Below are 26,480 nucleotides of genomic sequence, written 5' to 3'. Positions count from 1 at the left end.
TGATTTCACTTTAAGCTTTTCAGCTGACACTTAAAAGTCGTTCGACTGTAAAAAATGGGGCACAAAGGGAAGAGTAAGAGAGTTCGAAATCATAGGCGAAATAAATCAATTTAAAAGTGTACTTTTGTTAAATATTTCACAACGTATATGTATTAATTACTTTTTGAGTATTTCATTGAGTAATTTATATGATGTTATTTTAACATGGTTAAAAATATTTAATTTGTCCATTGGTTGATGATAAGTAAAAATCAATGAAAAACAGTTTAATTAAGTAAACAAATAATATATAACTTCTGATTTAAATAATGAATGAAAAGCAATCTGCCACGTGAAAATTTGCTCATAATTCTAAATAATAAAAAAGATCTTTAAAATGCGAGTTTTAAATTTCATAAAATCTTTCAGAAAATACCTTTCCACAATCTTGATTTAGCAAGGCGTGTAAATCATAAATGGTCGAACAAACTCTTCGCCAATAAATCCGCCTTAAAATTTATGGGTTCATTGTTTTTTTGTTGTGTTTTTGTGACCCGAACTTTAAGTGCGGCGATAAGGTTGTCAAGTGCCGACAGTTTTATCAGCCGCAAAAGCAAATGCAATTTAAATGCATTCGAAAATATAAAAACGCAGGGGAGCGTGGAAAACCGAAGGATATGTGCCCATAAACCCAAGCACACGCATGGCTCGCACATAAATGTATGCATGCAGATGCATTTCCCACGGAGGATTGGCTTGCGGCGAGGACGAGGATGAGGACCAGGACGAGCCATAAATCTGCACGCAAAGTGCTTCCGGCCTGCTAGCCAAAAATGGCTGATGATTCGACTTCCTCCGCTGGGGGAGCGCTTAAATAACGCCAAAGTGCCGGCCGCAGGTGTTTACCTGTGGGTTGGCATTTTCTCTCCAACTGAAATGAAGGGCGTGCCAGGGGAGTTAAAAGCATTCTGGGGGAAAGTGATGCAAATGATGCAACTTCAGCGGGCAGTGCAGCTGCAGCAAAGAATCCCCAGATATTGCCGCACTGTAGCACTTTGTACATTTCTGCCTGTGTCAACTGATAGGCGGACGTAGCTTTATTTTGCCACTAGCCCTGCCTTTTGGCAAATGATTGAGGGAAAACGAAGATACACGGAACAAAATAAATAATAAAAATAAATAAAAAATATAAATAAATTGAATAAAAAGGTAAAAGGTTGTCTAATACAAATTCAGAATAATTTTATTAATAAGAAAAATAATAACAAAATTTAATTATTTGTCAGTTAGATGTTTTATTTTGTTTACCAGTTACCCCTCTTTCATATGAATTTCTTAGAAATTCCGTATTTCTTTCTATGTAGCTCGTAGACTTGGACCCTCCTCCGCCGCAGTTTTTTGCTGCTGTCTGTTGGCGTTTGCGTTGTCAATTTTTTATTGCCCTTTGGCAGATGTGTTTGGCTGCTCAGGAATGGAGGGCAGAATGCTGTGTATATTGCGCTTTCGGGGTTAGCGGGTCACGTGCCGCTCTCGACCTGCTCCTTCGACATTTGCTGCGACAAAATCAGCGCTGTGGCATCTTCGCCAGCAATTGAATTCAAATGAAGCCGGGCCAAAAAGGCGGCTACGCCCCCAGAAGAATAAATGCGATGCCATAAATCAAGCATAAAAATTGACATTAATTTTGCCCACGAGAGGAAAACACCAAGCGTTACAGTGCGAGAGAGAGAGGGTGTATAGCTGACGAGAGGGAGATGGAGCACTGCTTACGTGTGGGGCTTTTCCGAATTCAATTCGCTGGCGAAATCGAGGGAACCAGAAGCTCTGCGCATCGATCACGCTTGGAATATTCAAGTGACAATCAAGCGAGAGGAGCTCATCTGCTCATCATCCTCTTAAATTTTTCACATTTCTCCACCCCTCCTCACCTAATCGAATCTCAGGCACTGGGAAAATGAAAATGTTTTCTATTTAATGCGATTTGTTTGTGCATTAGTTTGTGGTTGAATTCATGAATTGTGCACAGCGATTTAATGGGAATCTTGCAATTTTCCATTCATGCAATTAAAGTTTACCCTTAACAGTATGTTTATAACAATGTGTGGTTTTTGCAAAAATAACTAACTAATCAAACCGCAGACACAACAGCCAAAACTGCTGACCACAGTTTTGGCATTCCAATTGTGCACTGAAACGAAATGAAATCGTTTATGGTCTAATAATCAGCATTTTGTGCCCAAATTTAGAATTTAAGAAGGGTTTATTTGGGGGCTGATGTTGGGGATGTTTTTCGTGGAGAATCTAGGTACATTAGGTTAGCGGCTGTTGACAAAAATAAACAAAAACTGACAGAAATTTATGACCAAATTTGTGTTTGTGTGTTTTCTGTCACTCGCATTTTTATAGCATACTTTTCAGCGAATCGCTTTATATTTGCCTAGCTACGAAATGTTTACGTGATTGAGTGCACTCGGTCAGAGTTTATGGCCGTCTGGGGAAACGATCTGGTTTATACTTCACTCTGGGACTCTCACATACACCTCATTGTTTCGTTTGTTTTGGCAAATGAATGCTATTTCTGTACAACATCGGAAAATAGCCATTGGTCCACTGAAAGAAACTCCTTTGCAAAGGTCAAAAGGTAGATAAACCCAATTTGAGTGGCATACACAAAAGAAATGTTATCCTTCTCGCCGTGAATGGATAAAGATCTTTTTGTGAACTTCTCTATGTTAATAAAGGTTAATGCCATGACTACTGTAATTCTGTTGAAAGCAAAGTCTGGCAAACATATTCATATATACAGTGGAAGCTCAATAAGTTAACCTAATACATCAAGCTAACGGATTGCTAACCATTTTATAATATTTAAATACGTGCCAACATAATGTGTACAAATAAATAATGTACAACAAAATGCTTTCGACACTTGTTTTTTCAATCCAAAACTCTCCACAACTCGGTTTTTCCATGTGACAGATTAGGTATTGAGTTAGAGAGAAGTTCAACTGTACATATATTTGTATGTATATCCCGACGTGGGCAGATACCAAAGTTCTCACGTGGCAAAGTGAAGGGGGTGGTAGGAGATGGGCTACATAGAAAGGAGGGTATCCTCGACAGTCGCGTCGCCACATGGAATCAACAGTTTACCTGGCTGGCTGGTTGCTCCTGCTGATGGCCCACAGGTCTGGGCTGGCTAAATGGCTTAAAACCCGACCAAAACTGACAACAAATACAGCTGATGATGATAATGATGATGATGGTAGTGATGGGGAAATAGAGGGGCTAAAGGAGGAGTGCCATTTTCCAGAAAGAGGCGCATGCACAACGGCAATTACTCATGGAAATAGTTTCGGAATATAGCAGGGGTTGGGGAGTCATGAGTTACGGTTAGAATTTCCGTTGCTGTGGATACGACCGCACACAGTTTCTCCCCATACGTCCCCAATTCTGGGGCCTTTTGTTTATTTGTTTACTCTGCACTCCGTTTGCTCAAAATCAAAATTCCTGTTGCTGCAGCGGATGGTTTGCTGTTGATTTTCCACAGGGCAAAGGGGAGCCATTAGAGGGGAATTGAGAGGGTTGAGGAAGACATCGGGGAAAAATGCTAGCTATCAATGCTAGCAACATAATTTGCATGCAGCTCGCTTTCCTCTTTTCTCGTCACTTCTGGACATGCCAGCAATGCGAAACAATGATCAAAATGTAAACGAAATTCGAATATGGCTGATGCCGATTGTGAAGCTTATGCTGCTGATGGTGCTGTTATACTACGTCTGTATCCTTGCTGCTCATGGCATCCTCGAAGCCACAGGACAATCAGCATGCATGACTTAACATTTCCCCAAAACAAACATCCCAAATGCCATAACACATTTTGCACGCTGTTCCATCGCATAATTTCGCTAAAAATCAATCGAAAATCTGAAATGAACTACGCACAAATCTATGAATATATATTACTAATATATATTTCTATTCTTTTAATGGTCATTTCACAATTGCATCCATCAGATAATATAAATGCTTTAATGCAACTGAAATTTACATTTAGCATTTAAATTTTTAAAAAAATATTTTAATATGTTAAAATAATTATGAACACTTTTATGCATAGTATACTACAATTCTTAGTATTTATAGATTAAAACTTAAGTAAAATAAAAATAAAATCATTTCCATTTAAACTACAAAAATGAGAGAATGTGAAAAAAGGAATGGTATATTTTCACCAAAAAGCATATGCACTTTTGTGTTCGTAAAATGTGAATGCAGAATAGCCAGTTGCTGCACATAACTAACTGGGGACTTGAATTCGGTTTTGGGGCATATTTTGCGCCAATTTCCATACAAATCTCTGGTATATACAGCCACACACTCACACACACACACAGTCACTGACTCACACTGCCAACTGTCGATCGTAAATGGAAAACAGTATGCATAGTTTCTCCCCAAAAACAAAAACGAAACCTACGAAACTCCGTATGAATGGAACCAAACAAAAACAAAACAAAGCAAGGCCCACAAGAAAAACAAAGGCCCACACATGCGATAAAGAAAAACAAAAGCCCCAAAAGGTGGCAGCAACCACAACAACAACAACTGGCGGCGGGAGCAACAATAAAAACAAATGCCAACTGAGTCTGAGAGCTAGGAGAAAATTAAAAAGTAAACACAAAAATTCACGTGCTTCGCATGCAATAACAGTAGGGGTCGAGAGAGACATAAGACGAGGGCAGGAATGGGTGAAAAGGAGATAGCTACTCGCTTGTGCGGCTGCTTAGTGAGCGAAGATAGTGTGGGGAAGCGAGAGGAGCATACAGCGCATGATCAAGGAAACGAGAGGAAGGGCAACGCAATTTGTGGCCTGTATGGGAATTTCTCTCAGCAAAATTTTGTTTACAGTTATGATGACGTATGCCGTTAGTGTAGGGGAATGCAGAGCATACTAAAATATTTAAACACGTTTGAAAATTTCATCCAACTTAAAAATTTTAAGAATTTTAATTTAGGTAATATTAAAAATGTGGTTTAAAATAATAAAAAATTTGAATAAAATTATAAATATTGTTGGTTAATTACGTGAATAGAAAATCACATGCTTTAACAACATTATTTTATATACATATGTACATACAATGGGCCTTTTTTTTAATATGCACATATTTTTAAAGGTTTTTAAAAATACAAATTTATACAACAAAAAGGGAATCTGCTAGCTATGATAGGTCTCACCTCCTCCTCTCACTTTTTACACCTGCCTGCTGGAGATTATTTTGCATAGAAATGAGAGTTCAACCTGCTCTCTCCCTCTTGCACTAACACGCTTAGCTTGCAACGTGCGTATTATTTATGCGTAGACATTGTGGCGCCGAAAAATATAGAGAGAGAAAGAGAGAGTGCCCAATTTCGAGAAACATATATTGATGCTAATGAAAGAGAGCGCTTTTGCGGGGGAGAGCGTTTTGCATAAAAAGTCGAGAGTGACGCTCGGATCCGTTAGAAGTGTGTGAAGCGTCGTGGAGAGCGGACGTGCGCTGCTGCTCCTGCGAAAATCTCGCTCTCGGGCAGCTATATTCTACCAACACATGGCCAGCACACAAATACGAACACTTACACAAACACACAACCAAACACGCACACCTGTACACCCAGCGCGCGCGCAAATCGCCGAAATTAAAACAAAGCGAAATGCGAAAAATGTTTAAAAGTCCACGTGAAACGGTGCACAACATAATTAAATAACGAAAACAAATCGAATCAGTAAATTTCAAGTGGAGTTATTTGTAGTTTTTCCGGAAAAAATCAATGCCGTTAATCGACGCACACGGATACACATAAACGCACACGTGTGCTCCAAAAGCCAAAACACACGAATCCACTCAAGAACACACTCACACACACATACATACATACATGCTTACAGAGGGCCTAACAAAGTGAAAGTAACAGAATTAGCAGCACAATTGTGAGTGAAAGTAGAGAGCATAAAAAATACAAGGATAAGAAGAAGAGGGGAGAAAGGAAAGACGTTGATTTTAAAAAGTAGCCTAAAAATGTAAAGCACACTTTACAACGTTAGGCACCAAATACTTAAAACTCCTTACCTCTTCTTACCCTTCTTCTTATTTAAACGAATGTATGTGTGTTTAACTCGGTCATAGTTGAGACAACAACAAAAACAATAAACCAAATAGAAGGGCTGAAATAAAAAGAGATAAAAAACATGCAACAAAAACAAGCGGCAACAGCAGCCGCCAACGCAAAAGCAACCTGAGCAAGATAAACACGCAAAACAAAGCGAACTGGGTCAGCAAGCGAAAAGAAGGAGGACAGTGGAGGAGGAAGGATAGGCGGAAAAGGCTGAAGAAGCGGCAAGAAGGAGCAGGAAAGTGACCACAATGTTGCATGTGCTGCAGTTAAATGTGTAGCATACTTAATGGGGCAAAGGGTAAGTCACTCAGCACACGAAAATCCTGTTATACCCGATATGCCACGCATATTTAACCTTGAAAACAGCTTTAACCTATAATAGAGGGGTGTCGAGGGGGTTCACAAAAAAGTTGGAGATATAGTGGAAAGGGGGTTCCAACCCGCTCAAGGATACGCGCTGCGAGTCGAAAAGTAAATGTCGAAATGCCGAAAGGAGCAATAACAAAAGGACAGCAGCAGTAGAAGCAACAGCAACAAGAAGTGGGAAATGGAATAAAAGTAAAATAAAATATCCTTGTGAATCTTGCGCTTGCAGGCGTCATTCCCTTTCCGCTCCTGGCCTTACCCGCCTCCCTAAAAACTCCCTAATGTTCATCCACACCCACGCAAAACCATTTTCGTTTTATCCATACAGTGAACATTTTTGTAGAATCTTTTTAATTTATCTTTTTAATTTAGAAACCCTTTTATTTATTAGCTTATTTCTTATTTGATGAATTAATATGTATATTAATTTACAAGATTTAATTAACTAACACCATAAACTGTTTTATTTCTTTTTATTAATATCTTTAATTTTTTACAAGCTTAGTATCATGTGAGAATATCTGATCTTAAGATATCAGTTTTTGTCTGATTGGTATTTTAATATTATCTTATTATTAATTTAAATCCCAATAAAGTATAATTTTTGAGTATAATAAAATTTTCCCATTATTCCACCATTTGTGTGTATATTTCCCTTCAGTGTAGTCCTTGCGTCCAGAGTCCTTCTGCGTTTGTTGCATGTGTTAGTGTGCTTGTGTGCGCCTGATGTGGGTCATAAATGTTACTCCATTTTTATGGCCAACTTGCACACGACGATGGCGCTGAAGCAGAGCAGAGCAGAGCAAAAAGCGAAAAACAAAATGAAAGAGCTGCCAGCATAAGCAAATGGCAAAGGATATGGCGGGAATAAACCAGAATAGACCAAAGTGAGAGAAAAGGCAGCGAAAAGGGACATTTAATGGCCAGCGACGGCGAGGGCAGCTCCAAATATTAAGCCAAACAAATACATATAAATATTCATTAGGGTCCCCATTCAGATTTTGCTCTTTTCGGTCCCTCAGTCTTTACCAAATTTACCAAAAATTGGAATTAATGTTATTAACTGGCATTAAGCTTTCGCCGAGGAGAAAAAATTCGATCATCAACCGTCATTTGTTTTGTTTTTTTCCTTCGAAAGGACCAACTTCGATGAGATTTGCTGGCTAGAAATGCAATTGCGTGTCCTTGTTGCAGTTGCACAGCCATGTTGCACTTGTAATTGCAATTCTAGTTGCTGTTTGTGCCGCTGCTGCTCGAGTGGCAATTAGCAGGGTGTCTCGGCGACATTTGCAGCGGTCGCCGGGCTTATATAATGGTCGTCATGTCAGCCTTTATGGCCCGCAACTGTTCCATTTGCGGTAGGCATCGCGTGACCTTGAGTGGGTGGATGGGTGTGGGTGGCATGGTGGGCGGCATGCAAATCCATTGAAAGCGCACGGCTGCAGTTCAAGGCTATTTTTACGTTACGCAAGCAACTGCAAACACAGATACACTAATACTAGCACCAGCACGAACATTCAATGTGCATCTGTGTGTGTTTGCGTATCCTTGAGCGTCAGTTGGGCGCCGGGCATGTTGCATGCGTTGTTGCTGTCGCGTTGACATTTTCACCTATTTTCCATACTCCTACTAAATTCCTGCTCCCTTTCCGTAGCTCTAAGTCATACCATATATATGTATAACAGTTATATATATTTAATACGTCTCAGCTGGATTATGCAATCACTGGCAATCCTTTCGCTTTCTTTTCGGCTTCGCTTACTTCTCTTTGTTTTGCCTAATTAGCTGAGCCAAGGTTATGCAATCGTAACTACACAGATAGAAAAGCTAAGTTATTAGGAAGTCTAATTTCACCTAAAAAGTATCCTAAAAAATTAACAAAAATTGGAAAACAGAGCGAGATATCGGCTAAAATCAAAAGGTGTTTAGAAACTGCTATGGTATTCTGCAAAAACATTTTTAGATATAGTAAAAAGGTAGGTAGCAATGCCAACTTTAAAATCATATTCTTACATTATCAAGTAAGCTTAATAAATTATTTAACTAGCATTTTGCAAAGTCATTATTGATAGTTCAGCTAGTGAAAAACTTTGAGTAACTCAAATTTCTGTTTTCATGGTCTAATAAATCCTTTAATTGTTGGGAAGCAAAAAGAAAAATGAAAATCGATTTCAAAGAGCTTGTACTAAAAGGAAATGTAAATGAAATCAAATTTTAAACACATAAAATCTCCATTCACAAACTGAATTGAGGAAAACATTATATGCCTGTCAAATTCCACTTATTTCACAGATGTTTTACAAACATTTGATCTGCGATATCTACAATATATAATGAAAACTCCCATTCAAATACAGATCCATCAATCCTTTGGAGCTTAAACAAAATGTCGTTAGTCACAGAAAAAATATAAATTTTTAATAGCAGCGCTTGCAAAACGTATACGCAATGTCCCCCGCTGATTGCAAAATGTTGTTGCTGGGGCTTACAACGTATGTAGCACCCACTCTCTCCGCTCCATTCCGCCCCATTAAGCTTTCCCTTGCCTTTGCCTCAATGTCATTGCATATTTGAGAAGGTTTGTTTAATCGAAACGCGGACGACTCCAAATGTATATAAAATATATATATATATATGTACATATGTATATATGAGGGAGAAAAGTATCTGGGGGCGTGGCATGTGTGCGTGTTAACCTCCGGCTGTCACTGGCCCTGAAATATGACATAAGTGCAGGAACTAGCTGTTACGCCTTATAACTGTAATCGCAACTGAATCGCCATTGAAGTCGCGCCCACAAACTAATCAGCTAAACAGAATGGCAGTGCCTAGATATATCATATTATCTATATGGCCATCAGTCTAGCCATAGTTTCTCTGTACTATATATTCGGTCTACCCTCTCATTAGGAGCGGTCTGTAGTTGAAGTAGCACTTAACATTTGCTGCACGAAGGCTAAAAAGGGATCGGGTCCCGCGGGCTTGTTAATTTCATTAAAAAGTTGTGCATCGAAAAACTTGCTAATTGACGCCAACGGCAAGCTAAACATAAAAAGGACCCACAAAAAATAAATATATTTAATGGGTGAAAGCAAACAAACTGGTTAGTTATTAGTTGTTTGCCTTACAGATATTTACCAAAACTATCAGCTAGACAGAGTTTTATAAATAAAGTCACTTTCAGTCGAGGCAATTTGTAATGCACAAAGCCAGCCAAAAATTACTCAACAAATAGAAGCATTTATCAATACTTAATGCGAATGGCACGCAATTCTCATTTGGCTGGGACTTTGTCAATATTATAGCTGGAGTTAAGGTCAGGAATTGGAGTTGAATGTAATTTGCGAGTTGACCTGTGATTACCGCTATACAGGCTATAAATGCAAATCAACGGAACTGGGGAAAACTGGGCGAACTGGGCACAAACTGCACAAATGCCGCAATATAAACTTGGCCACGAAACAAATCGCTGAAAGGAACAGGACGACGAGGGCAACTAAAAACAATTTGCCGTAATCAAAACGAAATCAGCAAAGCGCAAGCCGCAGCGTCGCAGCGGAAAGTGGAACAGCTTTGCCCGGAAAAGCCTGGGAAAATTCCAAACGAAAATCAAGCCTTTTAATGCCCTGCATTTGATTCCCTGGCATTTGTTGATATCAGATTAAAAATTTAATATTTTACAACAAAGGAATGTTATGAAAAATAAATCACGGATTTAATATTGAAAGTGTCACAAAAATGTCGAACTGAATTATGAAAATCGCTGTAGATACGAGTAAACGGCGATAAATTAAAATAATTTAATTGGGGGAATGGAAATTTAGGGAAAGAGCGGGAAGAGAGAGAGAGAAAACAAAAGGGGTATCAATGTAATCGCTCAAAAACTAAATATTTTGCCTTATTCTTCCACATCTCCTTTGAGTTACCTCTTGAAACAGAGGAAACTGTATATATTTGTAATAAAATAAGTTTGAAGCATCAGGACCACGTTATCCCCTTACCAATTTGCTTATATTACATTTGGAATACGCCCCATCTAGTTAGGGTAACCTTCTGCAGAAATCATGAGAGCGGGTGGCACGGTTTTCCAGCCAAAAAACAACAGAGTCAACAGAGAGGTACCGGGAAACCCGGTTTCTGGCTGCGTCCATTCAGGTACCACTATGGTACTCTGCTATTCAGGTTTCTGGCCAAGAGGCAAAGTCCGGGGAGTCGTCATTATATATTTGTTGTCACTTGAAAAATATTTGTGCTTTGCGCTTGATTTATGCTTTAGTCATGGTGGGCAATGGGTGAACAGTGGGCGGGGGTAGCATTCAAAAGGGCGGGAGTATACAGTTGCAAATGGCAAACAATGTGAGAGAGCTGTGAGCTTGGAAACGGCGGATTGTCGGGAGTCCGAGCTGTAAACTGTGAAAACTGGACTCTTGCGGTCGGGATATGCAAATGTTGTTGGATGGGGCAAAAAAGTTAATAGAATCGGCTGCCAGGACCACACCGCCATAGCCATCCAATGCAGGTGAAGCTATCCGGCCATCTAACTATATTCCCCATTGACTCCGGCTCAGATATAACCAAATAGATGGTGATGTTGGTGTAGGGGAGTAGCGGGGTATTTTGTCCATGGAAATGGGGCAAGTAGGGATGCTTTTCCTGTCCTGTTGTCACTGGCAGTCGAATGTTTGCATAACGCAACAAAGGCCAAAACAAAAGCTGCCACAAAAAGGGTTCAACATAAATATTTTCACCCGGAACGAGCCAAAAGTAAAAAGAACGAAAATCGCATTGATGGCAAACACGCACACACAAAAGGCAAAAAGGGAAAAGGTTTCTGGGCCGAATTAACAATTCAATTTAAACGGACTGGGGGAAAACCGCTTGACATCTATTTTCCAGCAACGTGGAAAGTGGGCGTAGAGTGACACAGAACTGAAGCCCTGGGACGGGTTCAAAGGTTGACGCACACACTTGGCAATGACAATCGTTTGTTTTGCTGTCAATTGTTGCTGTCATTCCCATCGCTGTCGCTTCTGCTTCTGCTTTTGCTTTTGGTTTTTCTTTCCCTGTTGACTTTGGACACACAATTTAATAAAGGCTTAAAGTTGCTGCCCTTGCAACGAGACCAGGAAAAAAGTGAAATAAAAGAAAATATAAGTATATATATTCAAGCGGGATAACGGTTGGAGAGCTCAAAACATTTGCCATTTGCCAGGCCAAAAACTTTACCGTCAATCGTTGTATTTTTGTTGTTGCTCAGGTGCTCCTGGCCTGCCCTTCCTCCCCTCTTGTGTCCCGTTTGCCACGCCTACATTGCGTGCAGCGAAACTCTTTGACATTGTCATATAGTCTGTCCTTTTCTGCGGCGGAGTTTCATGTCCTTGCCAAGCGTGTCCTGCCCCAAAGTCGCCTTCAATTCCCCACCCCCCTGCTTTGCCCAGTTTTCTTGTTCGCTCGGGGAGGGAAAAGCTTTATTAAATTTTCGCTAGCTTATAATTCAAACTGTAAGCAGACAGCACAAATAAAAGGGAAATACGGGGCGTGGCTAGAAGTAGGAACGGGGAGTTTGGTGGCTTGTCTGCTGGCTAGCGGTTACCTTTGTCCTGGTTAATGCTTATTCGTTGGTGTCTTTGCTCTGCACTTAGAGAGAATGTCTTGAATATCAGGCAAGGAGTTATGGGGATAAAGGAGAATTTGTGGTAACACAATGATATTATATTTTGTCTTATAAAGTCATTAAAATATATTTAAGAAGTAAAGAAGTGGGTAATCGGTAATCTTACTAACTTAAAAAAGATGTTCTTCCTTTTCAAATGTGATTAAAAGTCTTAAATAAAGCAATTAATAAAATACTTAATCCATACTTCTAATTTTCATGTGTCAAAATTGGAGTAAAAACTGTTCTCTTTCTGATTTATTATGACTTTAATTTATTTCCAATAACTTTGGCTTGAAATCCACCGTAATGGATGTTTTATTAAGCAGAATAAAAATCTGAAATAGAAAAAAGTAAATTCCATGAAATTTATTCACAAATTTCCACGAATTTTGGATATTTTTGCCAGCTGGTTGTTTGTTGTTCTTATCCCGGCTTGTATTTTTTGATATATGCAAACGCCCATTTATAAATGGCAAAGGTCAATAAAACTGCGCTGAAATTTGAATTTTATTTGAATTTTGTTTTTATTTCTTCTGTTTTTCTCTCTCTGTATTGAGTGTTCTTTTTGTTTTCGGCTGTCTGGATTCCCCGTAGCGCAGACGTCACCATCATTTTGTTTGCGTATTTAGATTTTAATTTGCGATAGAAACTTCTTAATAGGATTTCACTGTCTCGCTGCTTTCACTTTTTGCCTCGCTTCTCCCCTGGCTTCCGTTTGGATTTTTGCCACCTAGCTCTGCGGAATTTTCCCCATTTCCCTGCTTTCCACACACACACACACACACACATGCTGACACATTAGCAGACATGGAAAATATTGTTTCGACATTCGCATTAGGTTGTCAGTTGGCGTGAAGCGAACTCCTTTCCGACTGCTAATGAAGCTCGAATTTGGCAACAAACATTTTCTGTGCCTATTTAAGTGGGCGAAGGAAAATGCGGAAAACTGTTAGGGAGTGGCCAAGGAAAAGAAAAGAGGAGCTTGTAGAAGTCCATCCATGGAGGTTTTCTTAATTGTTTGACTTGACTTTCTCCCCCAACTTTTCACCTTTCCACTTCTCTCCACTCTTTAGAGTCTTGTGGGCATCGCGGTTTTCCGTGTTTTTCTTTTCTTTTTATATTTTACGCTGACGTCGCTTTTGTGGCTGCTTATTCAGCCAGGTTATCTGCCTACCGCATCTTACTCGTCCTTCCCTTGGCTTTCCCTCATATTTTCCTCATCTGTTGGATGCGTGGGCAGCTGCTGAATTATGTAATAAGCGTAATTGGCTTTGCCTGACAGCAGCCAAAGAGAAACGAGTGGGCCACGAGATCATTTCGGTTTTAATTTATTGTGACTTTGATAAGCGGCAAATGCTCGTAAATGACGTAAATTACCCAAGACAATGCCTCAAGATGAATCAGTAATTTCCAACGCCACCACGTAAAAATCATAAATAAATAAAGAAAAACTCATGCTGTCTAGACATGCGGGAGCGGGAAGGAAGAAAGTGAAAATATCGATTCGATTCATTAGGTAATTGCCTCGCTCGACCCATGTTCATGTATGTGTTTGCTGAGAGACCCTTCGGAATAATCGACTCGAAACGAAATCAATGGGCAAACCTAACCAACCGTTTTCAGGTTGAGTACCTTTTTTCCCTGGACTTGAATTCATGTTGAACACAATTAAATTTCACTTAAGTGACAACCTCAGAGGGGTGAGCTTTACAGGGGGTATGATTCCCTGTATGGTAGTGAAATCGAGAGGAGTGGCCTGGGAATCTATACAACTTGTGGCATACGTTCAGTGCATTAAGTATACGGCATGTTGGCCGGGATATAATACTGCGACAGATACGCCAGACATACACGATAAACGTTTTAAGTCATCGAATCAAGTTGTTGCGGAGTAAATATATATACGAAAAAAGAACATAAACTATGGCTATAAATTCGCTTAGTTGCAGCTGACAGCTAGACATGCAAGTTGAAGAGGATTTTCCGCTGCCTTCTCTTTCATCTTCCAGGCTCATATTTATAATCAGGAGTAGGGAATGTAAGGAGGGGCGGAGGAGGGGGGAACACATCCTTAGAGCAGGAGGTACTGCATCTTGACAAGAGACCAGCTGGCAGCTGCTTCCGTCACTCAAGTGTGCTGAATTCGGAGCATGAAAGTGGCTCAAAGGTACGGCTCCATCTGCACCGCATGATGATCATTATCCTGATGATGGGGATGCTGCCCGTGGCTGATGAGGATTTTGTTCGTTCTGGCTCTCCACTCAAGGGAGTTTTGCATGTCCGGCTGGAGTCAGTCAACCAAGAAAAGTCTTGGCTTCTGTGAGTGGTTTGTGTTAGTGTTGTTTAGGGTGTCTTATTGGTGAATATCTAAGTTTCTGAAGTAATTTACCTGGCTTTAGCTTAAGAGCTAGAATTTACTTATATTAAAAAAGGAATTCTTAAGTCGATTTTTCTTAGCAATGTACTCCTTTTGTTGAAAATCTACAACCTGTGGTTAGAGGCTTTTTATTTATGCCTAAAACTAGGCAACAAAATACTCCTTCAATGCATTTCCAATAGCTTTTCAAAGATTTTTCCACGTAACAGATATACAAATTTGTCCCTGTCTATTTTTATCTGTCGAGTAACAATTCAGCAACACTGTTGCATGTTGCATGTGCTGCATAAAAAGTGTAGTCTACTTTTCAGCCAACTATGTTGACAGGGGCCAAATCGGGGCTTTTGGCCATTACTAATAATGGGCGTGCGATGTTAGAGTGGCTCTCTTCCGCTTTCTCTTCCTCTTCCGGACACACTTCTTCTTCTTCTTCTTCTTCGTCGGCGGTGAAAGTATGTCAAGATTTACGCGCATCGTTAAAGCAATGAACAACAACAACATCAGCGAGTGAGGCAGTCCTAAAAAGGAGGCACGAATGGAATGAAAGAAAGTTGTTTGCCGGATGGAAAGTATGTATGGAAGTGTGTGACTCTGAGCATGTGTGTGGGTGGGGGTGGGCGTGCCACACGCAAGCGGGCTTCTAACGGAAATCTCCCTGCTCTTCAGCACTAACGACACGTCAGTCAAAGTCAACACACACTTCAATTTCATCTGCCGCGCAGGATGAGCCGAAAAATTTAACACTGTCACTTTTTTTTGACAACAAACGGCTGAACCGAGAAGAGAAAAAAATGTAGTAAATAAATGCGCTGTCATATGTGTAGGGGTATTGCAACAGACTGCGAAAAGTGGGGAGCAACCATCCCGCAGCTCCTCTCCTTTTTGCTTTTTGCCCCACCCCTTTGCATATTTACTTTTCAACTTTGTCACATGCCACAGACATTCTGATTTGCGACCTCCTTCTCATCCACCCGCCAAAATGTATGTGTCGAACAGCAGCTAACCAAATGTTTTATTTACAGTGCCCTACTGCGCTGTAGTTCCCGTAGTAGTTTTTTTTTGCCTCATCCAGAGGATGTCAGAGCTGCAGCACTTTGTATCCTTTCAAAGGGATATTACGATTTGTGGCCAGTCTTAGGGAATTTTATGTCCCAAGTTTCATAAATAAGCTAAATAATAGTAAAAGCTCTCCTTTGACATTTATTAAAGAATATTTTTGGAAACCTTTCTAGAAACTATCAAGGTTTTTCATAGAATAAATGATAGGGTTAATATTAAACTTAATATTTTTATTAGTAATGTATTCCTCTTATGACATATATTTATGAAACTTTAGTACGAAAATATTCCCATTTGAAAGAGTATCCCACGACTTGGTCTCCGAAAGTAACCATCGCTGCTTGTTTTCATTTAGTATTTGCGCATTTCCGCATTGCTGACATGTCTGACATGCCAAGCGGACTAACACAAACACAACGAAGGAGTGCAACTGCCACGCCCAACTGGATCTCTGCCCTGGGGTAATTAAAAGTGCTTCCAGCAGCTCCAACTTCCTCCTTTTCGCTGGCTCAACTCCTTCGGGCAGTTAAACTGTTCCGCCAGAATAAACCAGCTTTTGTTTTTTTGTTCTCTTGGCCTCACTACCTTAATATATTTCACTTTATTTTAGCCATTTTCATCTAGACCATATCAAATAATAATGCCCTAGACTACTGAGGCCATTACGTATACGCAGCGTTGTTGGGGACTAAGCTAATTTTCTAGATACTGGCATCTAGCTGAATGTTGGCCGGTCCCCAAGAGTCCGACGGCTTACAGGCGGCACGTACTCTCTAAAAAGGGGGTAGAGGATTTCAGTGAAAAATTTGTGGGGGGGAGAGTGAACTTAGGAGTAAAAGGGGTCAACTTACCTGCCAGAAGCTGCCGGGTTGGCGACGCTTTTTATAGACGGCATAGAAGGCCCAGCCGGGCAGTTGAATCAGCCCCAAGGTAGCCAAAAAGCAGCCAAAAACTGCAGAGAAAAGAGCAAGGATATCACCCTCTTATTAAAATCCTAGGACAGGATTCTGTGGCCTTACCGTGAGCCATGGTGGGATAGCCAACACCTTTGTACTTCAGAGCGGACATGTCGAGCAGCATGTAGATGAGCACGGCGGTCATCAAGCCAGGAGTGATAAAACGCCAGCACAGGCGCCAATACCAACCGGTCTCGATGGCCATCATGAATTTGATGTCCTCGCAAAAGCGATTAACTCCTAGAAAATGTTGAAAATAAAATTTTGCAATAAAAGCTTTAAAGTTATAGTTTCCCACAGTGGAAAGTTGTTAATCTTAGTTACATAATCCACCCACCATAAATCCAAGCAACTGCCACCAATTCGCCAATGGCCAGGATCAAGGCGGTGAAGGACACACCATAGAAATCCACTAAATTCAAGATAAACTGACCACCTGGGGTCATGTAAACGATGCTCACAGAAAAACCCAGTATGGCCAGACCACTGGCCAGTTTCCAAATGGGCGGCGAGCGTTGCCCGAATTGATCCCGGATGACGCGCAGGATGCAGGAACCCATGCCCACGGTGCTGCCAATGCCTAGGACAAAGAGCATGAGGAAGAAAAGGACCGCGAACATCTTTAGGTAGTTGTGCTTTAGGGCGCTCGAGGCGCTCTCCATTCTCAATACCTTACCTGTGGCACATACTCGAACTTGGCAATGGCATCCGGATACGAGATGAAGGCCAATCCGGCACCGCCCTTCACAACGCTGCCAATATCCGAGTTGCCGGTCTCGCGGGCCAGATTGCCCAGAATCCCAAAGGTAATGCAACCAGCAATTATGGAGGAACAGGAATCCATGGTGGTAATTATTACAATGTCACTGGGGGACAGTTTGGGAAGTTATGAAAGGGGAAGTTAGTGTTGGTTCGCTTGGCGGGTGATAGCTTTAGGAGAAGAAGCTCTTAAGAGTTAAGTTAAGCTAACTTACTTGTAGACATTCCGATTAAAGTTATTATAGCTGGCATAGGTAATCAGCGTGCCAAAGCAAATGGCAAGCGAGAAGAAGACCTGCGTGACGGCTGCATACCACACGAGTGGGTTCAGTAGCTCCCTCCATTGAGGCTTAAAGAAGTAAATAATCCCGTCAATAGCTCCTGGTAGGGTCACGGCTCTTAACAGTAAGATAAGCAGCACCACATAGGGAAAAACCCCCAGGAAGTAAGCTGCCTTGCCACTACTCTTAATGCCGCGAATCAGGACTGCACCGATGATTAGCCAAGACACAGCCAAACAGGCAACCAACTCCCAATTGGGCAGACCCAGGCCATTGTCTATATTGGGTACTTCATGAAGGACCTCCCGTCTATAAATAGAAGCGAAAAGGGTTAAAGATAAAAAAGAATTCCTTTTTAAATCAATATTAGCTTTGACAAGAAGGTCTGTATGTTCTTGTAAAATGAATAAAAATGCATAGGGAGATCATAGGGAAATAGGTGAATTGAAATTGAAAGCCTTTCTAAGCTTAAATTTCAAACAAGCATCTAGCTTAAGGGAAATTTATCACAGTTTAAGTATACACAGAACCCATTTTGTAAGGATTTTCAATATCAGAGTTGCCTCTTCTTGAAAATCCATTGATTATCTTAATTAGTTTAATGAATTTACCAACCTTCGGAAAATACTTACTCAAAGTAAAGCTGTGCTGGTGACATTTTCCCACTTCTATTTTGGTCACTCCCATTATAGCAATCACTGCCCCATTTTGGCCAACAGCAACTCCATGGCAACTCATATGAGAAAGAGGCCAACAGGAATCTCAGAGTCAAGGCCATAATGCTGGAGTAATACGTTATGGAGGCGGCTGTGGCCAAAACCTGGCCCATTGCCACGCCCTTTAGCAGGGGAGCCATATCGAAAGCCTTGACTACGCCACGACCAGTGAACTGGCCAAGGGAAATCTCCAAATAGTAGACAGGACGTCCAATTACCAGCAGGGCAATCAGATACGGAATCACAAAGGTGCCGCCGCCATTCTGGAAGGCAATATACGGAAAACGCCAGATATTACCCAAACCCACGGATAACGAGATGCAGGAGAAGAGAAACTCCAGGCCATTGCCCCACTGTTCGGCAGGCTTCTCTAACTTTCCCGTCTTGGTGGAAATCTCTAGCTTCGCCATTCCGAGAACTGTGCACTTTGAGGTGGCGCGTTTAACTAACCGCAATCGAGATACTTAGACGCCTTGAGACTTGGAAGCCCAGACTACTCGGCTGTTGAGATGTTCAGATGCTCGGATTCAATGTCAGGCCCACGCCGCAGATTCTATGCGGTTGATTATCTAGTTTGGGGCAGTCTGGCTGGGCTGTAATATCATCAGAACAGCATCACGAAATCAGTCTTAATTGGCACTAATAAAAGGTGCTAAGTGGCATGCAGATGTCACAGAGAGAATCTGTATTTAAATCAGAAACAGAGGCACTTTGTACATAGAGATCCATTAGAGGGATCGTGTTTATTGACTATAATATAGATATGTAAAGGGGTGGGGAGCCACCTAGCTACGTGATAATCTTGAATGAAAACAGGCTACGTAGATTGAAATTGTGAAATACGTTTTGAGTTGATCTAAAAAGATTCCCAGCTAGCTTGATTTTATTTAATTTAATAAAATGCTGACCTCTAAAGATAACCTTTTCAGTCATAAACTTTTTCTTATATCTTTCAAAAGCTATTAACCGAAGTGAAATTTATGAATTTTGAAAAGCCACCAAAAAGCTTCCATGAAATTTTCTTAAAAACATTTTCCAGTGAGCGGCAAACTATTTGAAGTACTATATTACTAGTAGTATCTTCCTGCTCTCATCTGTCTGACAGCTTTGGAAAGTTTTTAATAATTTTCAAGAGTTTTCTAATTAACATCCCTCGGCAGAGGCTGCAACTGAAGTTGGCCAAAGAAGCAAACGGGAGGCAAGAAAATAAAGAGGAATAGTTGGAAGGGAAGAGGGAGGCAAGATAGTTGGTTAAATGCCACTGAGCCGGCTGAGTGTACCATTACGGTGACAATTTTAAATGGGTTTTTAACAACTTTGCAGATTTATGGCAATTAAAAGCCTTTGATAATGCTGATTGCCTCTGGCTGCTCGACTGCGTGGCCATTGCAATCCCCGGTAATTGACTCTAATGCACATGAATGCCCTTTTAACCTTTGTTTTCGAAGGCTTTCAGCAGCGCGAAGCTTTGGCGGGTTTTAATATAACTAAAGGTTTAAACTTTAAAGTGAACTACAAATATTTTTTGCTACATTTTTCATTAATTTTTACTTTAACAAACTACTTTCCCAGTATTTTAAGGTCAAAAAGCAAACAGAGCTCAGTTAGTGCTCATTAATTATGGATAATCTCGAAGAAAGCATAAGCAGAAGGACTTTATTGATGGTAGTATTTTCCAGTTTTCCAGTCCAAACTCAAATTCCGTCTAAAGCCAAACAATTTAATACATATAAAACCCGCGCACGGCCTGACTTATGTTTATTGAAATAGAAAATAAAATACAAGTTTCCGGTTGTGTTTAGAGTGTTTCGGTATTTAGTTGATTGTTATACGACTGGTCGCACTTGCTTTTATAGTTTTCATACCGCAAATTATCGCACATAAATTGCCATTAGCTGGACGGAAAGCGAAGGGGGATGTATAATTTCCAGTTTCGTTCTCCTGGTGTTGGGTTAATTAAAGTGCAGTGCATTAGCTTGTTGTGGAAAGTGGCAAGTGCAGCGGGAAAACGGGCTAGGAGGAGGGTGGTGGGGTAACTAACTTTAATTGCAGCTGTAAAATGTTGTTACTTGCGCACGCAGATTTTCAACGAGCAGCAACAATGGCAGCGAAATGAGGCAAATAAATTGGGGGAAAGAAACTTTTTCGATGGCACAAGCAGAACGCATGTGTGTGTATGTGGGAAATTCAGGGATATGTTTCTGTGTGTGTGTGTGGGTATAAGGATCGATAGAAGGAGGGAAACTTGAAGCTCGTTTGCTGGCCCATTAACAAGCAAAAAATGAGCGCTGCAATTAGTTTTCCCTTTCTTGTTTCTGGTACCTAACTCAGTCCATTCGGTTTCCGTTGGCATTCTCTTGTTTCGGCTCGACTCGGCTCGGCTTTTCACCTAACAAGTTTACTTTTAAAATTGATTTCAACGGACTTTGTAACAACTTCCGTTTCCGCTAGGCCTGCCTATGTATTGGTAATACACCCACCCATACACATCCTATATATATTTTCTGGCCCTGTTTAAGTTTCGCAATTTTCCAGCCAATCAACTTTTTTCCCAGCTTGTCAAATGCCACGTCTCTTTCCTCCCTCTCTCTCTCTACTATTTTTAACTACAATTTCATTGAGTTCACATTTAATTTGAAATTAATTTTTAATCAACTTCAATTGAATTAAAATGCGTTGACTGCGACAGCCAAAATGAAACTTTTTACCTTGAAATGCATCTACTTCGCGCTGCTCTCTTTCGCTGTTTATAAAAAATGAAAGCCCTGCGGTGGTTGCTGTAAATAAATTAGCCTCATTTATTATTGAATCGAAAATGCGTTAATATTAATTATAAACTACACTTCGTTCATTCCATTTTCGTTGCAGGTGCGTCGCCCAAGCGGAAATTAACTTTCGGTGAGTAGAGAAACTACATGAATAAGTTCGCCAGCAATGTGTTATGCCAGCTTATGAATCGAGTACGTGGTTCTGGGCAAATGGCTGGAATTTCTACGTCATGTACGCAACCCATTCAGGCCTTACACGGAGAAAAAAAGTTGGGCAAACATGAGTTTTTCATTAATTTATTTAAGTTTGAATTTGTATCCATAGGAGGGACACTTTTCATTGGAAAAAATGAAAAATATAACAAATTAAATAAAGTTAAATATTATTGATAAAAACTTTTTGATACCCTCAGCTTGGGCTTGAATTTCCCATTTTCCATCCCGTATTTTCCGCAAGTGTCTAACTTGAAATTAAAGGGTTTAATGCCAGCAATCACTTCAGCTGCCGCTGCGGCTCCCCTTGTTATTTGTTTCGCTTAGCGCGTGCCTCAATTATGACCAAGGTAACATCCACTTGAATGCATCGCACAGTGCCAGCGGAGGAGCAACAGTAACGGGAACGAAAACGGCAACGGCAACGGCAATGGCAACTTAGTTGCCCCAGCCAAATGTCAAGGGAGAAGCTAGAGCTGGAGAAGGCGAGAAGGAGGAGACGGGAGACCAGGTGGAAACTCCGGCCAAGTGTTTAACCCAGTTCGCAGTTTGGCGCACAGCTCCTGATCCAGCTTTAGTGGCCGCCTTTGTTGCCATTGTTGTCGATTGCCGCTGCCTTTGGTTTGTTTCGTTGTTTGCCGCTTGTTTGCTGCTCTTGCACTTGCGGCACGTAATTGTTGCAGTGCTTGTTATTTTGCCACGGCTGCTGCCGTCGCTGCCACTGCCACTGCTGCTGCTGAAAAAGTTATTAAAATGAAAAAGGCAAAAGCGAATCGATTATGCCGGATGCAGCAGCACGGAGAACTCTCACAATTGCTCGAACTTTGCCATACAAAAACTTTTATTTCGGCACCAAAAAATAAGAAGAGAAAAGAAAACCAGTGAGATGAAAGGGAAGTAGAGGAGAAACTTTAAATTGACATCGAATGGCAAAACCGAAAGCTGCTGTGGCAATACCTAACAAAAGTGAAAAGTTGTCGAAAGTTTTCTTTTTCCGAAAACCCCTCCCCCCATAAAATGATAAGCCAGCCTGCTCTAGATCCCCGCCTCACTTTTCTCGTAAAGTCTCGCACGATTTTCGATTAAGCGCAGTGAGCTAAAGACAGAATCCAAAGAAAATAGACAACGGGGCGTATGAGTAACCAAATCTTTTTTTCTAGTCGTTTTTCTTTATCTTTTTTTTTTTGTATGCATGGCCAGCAATGTCGATGGCTTTGTTGGTAATGCGAGTTTAACAACTGAATTGTTGACTGACATTTAAATTTGCCAACACAATTTGCATTTCTTTCTCCTTAGCCTGTCAGCCGCCTGTTCAGCTTTCGGCTTTCCCTTGTGAGTGTGTGTGAGTGTGTTTGGAATTTATGCAAATAATAAGCATTTCCTTTTTGGTGTCTCCATTACTTGCTTGCCACGTCTAATTTCGACAAAGTTTTCTTATATTCTTAGTTGGCCAGCTACCCCATGTTCGTGTTTGAGTTGGCAAACAAATTTCAATTGCAAGTTGGCGGAATTTCTTTGTTCCTTTCTTTGACTTTGATGTAATTTAATGTGGCATTTGGCTTGCACTTTGGCTTTGGTATTTGGCCACATATTCCCCGTATCCTGCAGGCCATTGTGCAATTAAATATGAAAAGTAATTTTCATTGTTGGCCAAGGAAAACGTAGAAAACTAGCTCTGGCACTGCTCTGCAAATACTGGAAATCCATTCGTTTTTCGACTTATCTGCATTTTGCTGCTGACAGCCAAAGAAAATGGTTGGCTAAAAAGCACAACCAAATGCAATTTGCATGCCAAGAAATAATTTTATAGCTCTCTGAATTGGCTTTTTTTACAGTTTTTTTTTTTGGGGTTGAAAATTGTGCATTCCAGGAAAATGTCCTTTGGCAGCTGGTGGAACGTACTTAAATTCAAGTTGACATCCTCTGGATTTGAAATTTTCGTATTTTCCACCCTCAACAAGTGTCGCTTTACTACTTGGCCGGGCAAAAAATCTGCAACGTAATTGGGAGTGAAAATCTTTGGCTTGCCCACCCGGCGTATGCGCAATCTCATTGTCAATCGTTGAGGACGTGGCAGCACTGATAAAAAAAAGATTGTGGCACAAATTGTTGCCTTAATAATTATTATTTGCCATGGCTTGGCTTGGGCATTTCGCCAACTGTGTATATAAGCTAAGAGGGCCAATGCCTCTTGTGGCTTTGACAGCCGACAACTGACACTTGAGGCGCCCGTTAACGTCGTCGCTTACCATATTTACGCTTTAAACGTTATTTATTTGGCGCCCAAAAGCGGCTGCCAAAAAGGAGGAAATTTGCCGACACTGTCAGTGACGCCACTCAACTTTTGATATTGTCAAAATGTGTCACGCCCAAAGTGTTAACCAGCTGCAGAGGACTCAAGCACAATCTCTTCGTTGGTAATCCTTAATGGGTTATGGATTGTGGAGTGTGCAGCGTTTTTCGTTGGCAGATTTCGCTGGCTTTAGTTAAGGCCGCATTGCCGCACACTAAGTGGCTTTTTATCAAATGTCCTTAGTGTCCGCAGTGTCCTCTCAAATACACTTACATCCATACACGTACTTCTTTTTGTTTGGCTTTTGTGGCAGCTATGTGTAGGGGAAGGGGCGTGGTCAGTGGTGGCACTTAGGCATTGGAGAGCCTAAAATAACAATGATTAAATGTAATTTTAGGAAGTCCATTGCCCCTCACTGTTGGTCCCATCCCCCGGGTGTCCCAGCCCTCAAGTCTAATTACAATTGGGTTTGTTTTTTCCTGAGTTTTCCCTGAATGGAGTGAGGCAGGCCGGGGTGTAGGTGGCGGATGCGTAGGAGTTGGCCAATTTCTGGGCGCTCTGTGACCCATCCTTAAGCGTGAAAAGTGCCGCGGGAACTTCACCAACAACTGTTCGGCAACAGCAACAACGTCGAAAATGAAGTTGTTTGGGAGTTTGTCCGCTCGTCGCGTCGCTCGCCATGTTTGCCCTCTGTCTCAACTTGTCACGAACAAAAGCGTGGCCAGGAACTCTTCCTAAAAAAAGTAAGCACTGAGAAAAATGAGCAACTAAATTTGGCAGATATTTCGTGTTCTTTTAAGTCTGAGAACTTTTCTATTGATAGAAAAGATCTTACTAGTTATACCCGTTACTCGTAGAGTAAAAGGGTATACTAGATTCGTTGAAAAGTATGTAACAGATAGAAGGAAGCTTTTGCGACCCTATAAAGTATATATATTCTTGATCAGGATCAATAGCGAAGTCGATTGAGCCATGTCCGTCTGTCCGTCCGTCCGTCCGTCCGTCCGTCCGTCCGTCCGTCCGTCCGTCCGTCCGTATGAACGCTGAGATCTCAGGAACTATAGCAGATACAAAGCTGAGATTAAGCATGAAGATTCTTGAGGTCCCGGGACAGCGCAAGTTTATTACAGCATCCTGCCACGCCCTCTCTAACGCCCACAAATCGCAAAAAACTAAAATTGCTGAAATCTCAGGAACTATTGCAGATAGAAAGTTGAAATTCAGAAAGTATAATCTTTAGATGACAGCGCATCTTATAGTGGTACTACTATCCGGCCACACCCACCCATACGCCCACAAGGCTCAAAAGACGGTTTTCGGATTTTGTAGAAAAGCTGATATCTCGGTAACTATAAGAGATAGGAAGTTCGGATCAAGCATGTATGTTTCTATGATGCTCCCAATGCGAATTGTTTTTTTCCGATCACGCCACGCCCACTCTAACGCCCACAAAATCCGAAAAACCAAAAATGCAAAAATCTCGAAAACTATAAAAGCTACACAATTTTGCTTAGGAACGCGTATTTAGGAGATGCCTCTGCAACTTGCCACGAAGTTGCATCCGGCCACGCCTACTCTAACGCCCACAAACCGAGGAAAACTGTGGAGTCTATAATATTATTATGAATGCCTTCGTTTGACCTTGTGTAACTTATTTCTGTTAATATCTATCGATTTATTAAAGATTTTTCAAATCGGAACATTATTTCGCTGTGTGTAAAGAAATTAAGATATAAGGCCTCACAGGGGCGGTGACGTCACTATCAGTTACTCAACATACTTCCTCTGACAATAGGTGGCGCCTTGTGAATTTCCACTAGCAAAATTAATATTTTAAAATTGTGTAAAACAGTAACGGGTATCTTATAGTCGCGGCACTCGACTATAGCGTTTCCTCTTGTTTTGTTTCTTTTTTTATTGGCTTAAAGTTTCGGGAAATCAAAAACCACCATTAACACTAATTTTTAGTAATTATCGATCCTTTTAGATATAAAAATTCTCAGTTTATACAGAAATATAACACAAAATCCTATTCTATTTTTGATGCTTAGTCTTTAAAAAAGGTGCCATAGTTAAATAGTGATCATCTTTTTTGTTCGTGTGGCTTGTGATGTTGATGCCGTGCATTGTCAACAGCAACCAAGGACATCAGCAGCAGCGGCAGCAACACCACTTGATTCAATGCACAAACAAGGTTCGTCCTGGCGCTTCCCCAGCTCCTCCCTCCTTTCCTGGTTCCACCCACAACTCTCCTCTCCCTTTCCGTCAAGCGTAATTACACGGCATGTCTGTTCCATTCAGGCGCCACAGCCCCCCTCCCCCTTGTACACGCCCACTCCTGTTTGATGTGCGTGTTTTATTTCGAGTGCCATTTGTTTTAATTAAAATTATTTAAAGCGTTTTCAGCTTGAAGAGCTTCGACATGGCGACAAAAAATGCGGAATTTAAGTTTTTTGCACTCGCCAGAATGTTGGCTTTAACGAAAAATATTGCATAGTGAGTTACGGGTTATAAAATTTGTGTTGCTCTTAGATGAGTTTAGTTCTTATAACCAAATCATTCGAGACAGCATCATTGACAGATCCGACGAGTAGAAGTCTGATCATTGCTCAACGTTGTTTCTAAATTTGTGTTACTCTTAAAAAGTAAAATGATCTATCATCTTCGACATCTTGTGAATGAACCTTAAAGCATCTGGAAATTAATAAATCCTTAAGGAAAATTAGAAAATGAACCCACAGATTCCATTTTATCTGTCGGAATTTAATCCAATTATTTTGCAGAAGTCCTCAGATGTCAGAGAAGGTTAAAAGGATCATTTAGCGTAGATAACTATGTAAATTCAAAGTTACATTTTAGGGGAAAAAAACATAAAATAATTGATTGCTGCATTCCATT

The 26,480-nt window shown here is 40.8% G+C and overlaps 2 protein-coding genes across 5 annotated transcripts in view; one reads left to right on the top strand and one right to left on the bottom strand.

Annotated features, from left to right (window-relative positions):
* The first annotated feature begins 5,504 nt into the window (after positions 1–5,504).
* The window catches only part of LOC108111975, a 42,025-nt gene continuing 21,049 nt past the window's right edge, over positions 5,505–26,480 (top strand). The window contains exons 1-3 of one of the 3 annotated variants that reach the window (XM_017221686.2): positions 5,505–5,953; positions 6,150–6,436; positions 21,177–21,206. The gene's annotated coding sequence lies outside the window, so the exon portion shown is untranslated. Of the gene's footprint in view, positions 6,437–21,176; positions 21,207–26,480 lie in introns of all 3 variants that reach the window. The other 2 variants (XM_017221687.2, XM_017221685.2) reach the window with 2 other exon arrangements.
* On the bottom strand, positions 15,722–18,792 carry LOC108111976 (sodium-dependent nutrient amino acid transporter 1). Of its 2 annotated transcripts, XM_017221688.2 has the most exons (7): positions 18,225–18,784; positions 17,527–17,901; positions 17,229–17,418; positions 16,890–17,172; positions 16,616–16,792; positions 16,448–16,548; positions 15,722–16,369 (listed from the first exon to the last, which is right to left on the bottom strand). In XM_017221688.2, the coding sequence occupies exons 1-7, from the start codon at positions 18,716–18,718 to the stop codon at positions 16,298–16,300; spliced, it is 1,692 nt and encodes a 563-aa protein (XP_017077177.1). In that variant the 5' UTR covers positions 18,719–18,784; the 3' UTR covers positions 15,722–16,297. The 2 variants fall into 2 exon arrangements, with proteins under 2 accessions (XP_017077177.1, XP_017077178.1); XM_017221689.1 differs by lacking the exons at positions 15,722–16,369; positions 16,448–16,548; positions 16,616–16,792 and having other exon boundaries at positions 16,904–17,132; positions 18,225–18,792.

The sequence above is a fragment of the Drosophila eugracilis genome, unplaced genomic scaffold (genome assembly GCF_018153835.1).
Source record: "Drosophila eugracilis isolate 14026-0451.02 unplaced genomic scaffold, ASM1815383v1 contig_90, whole genome shotgun sequence".
NCBI classification, from domain to species: Eukaryota; Metazoa; Arthropoda; class Insecta; order Diptera; family Drosophilidae; genus Drosophila; species Drosophila eugracilis.
The sequence above is the reverse complement of the archived record's forward strand: the minus strand, read 5'-3'. Positions and strand labels throughout refer to the sequence as shown.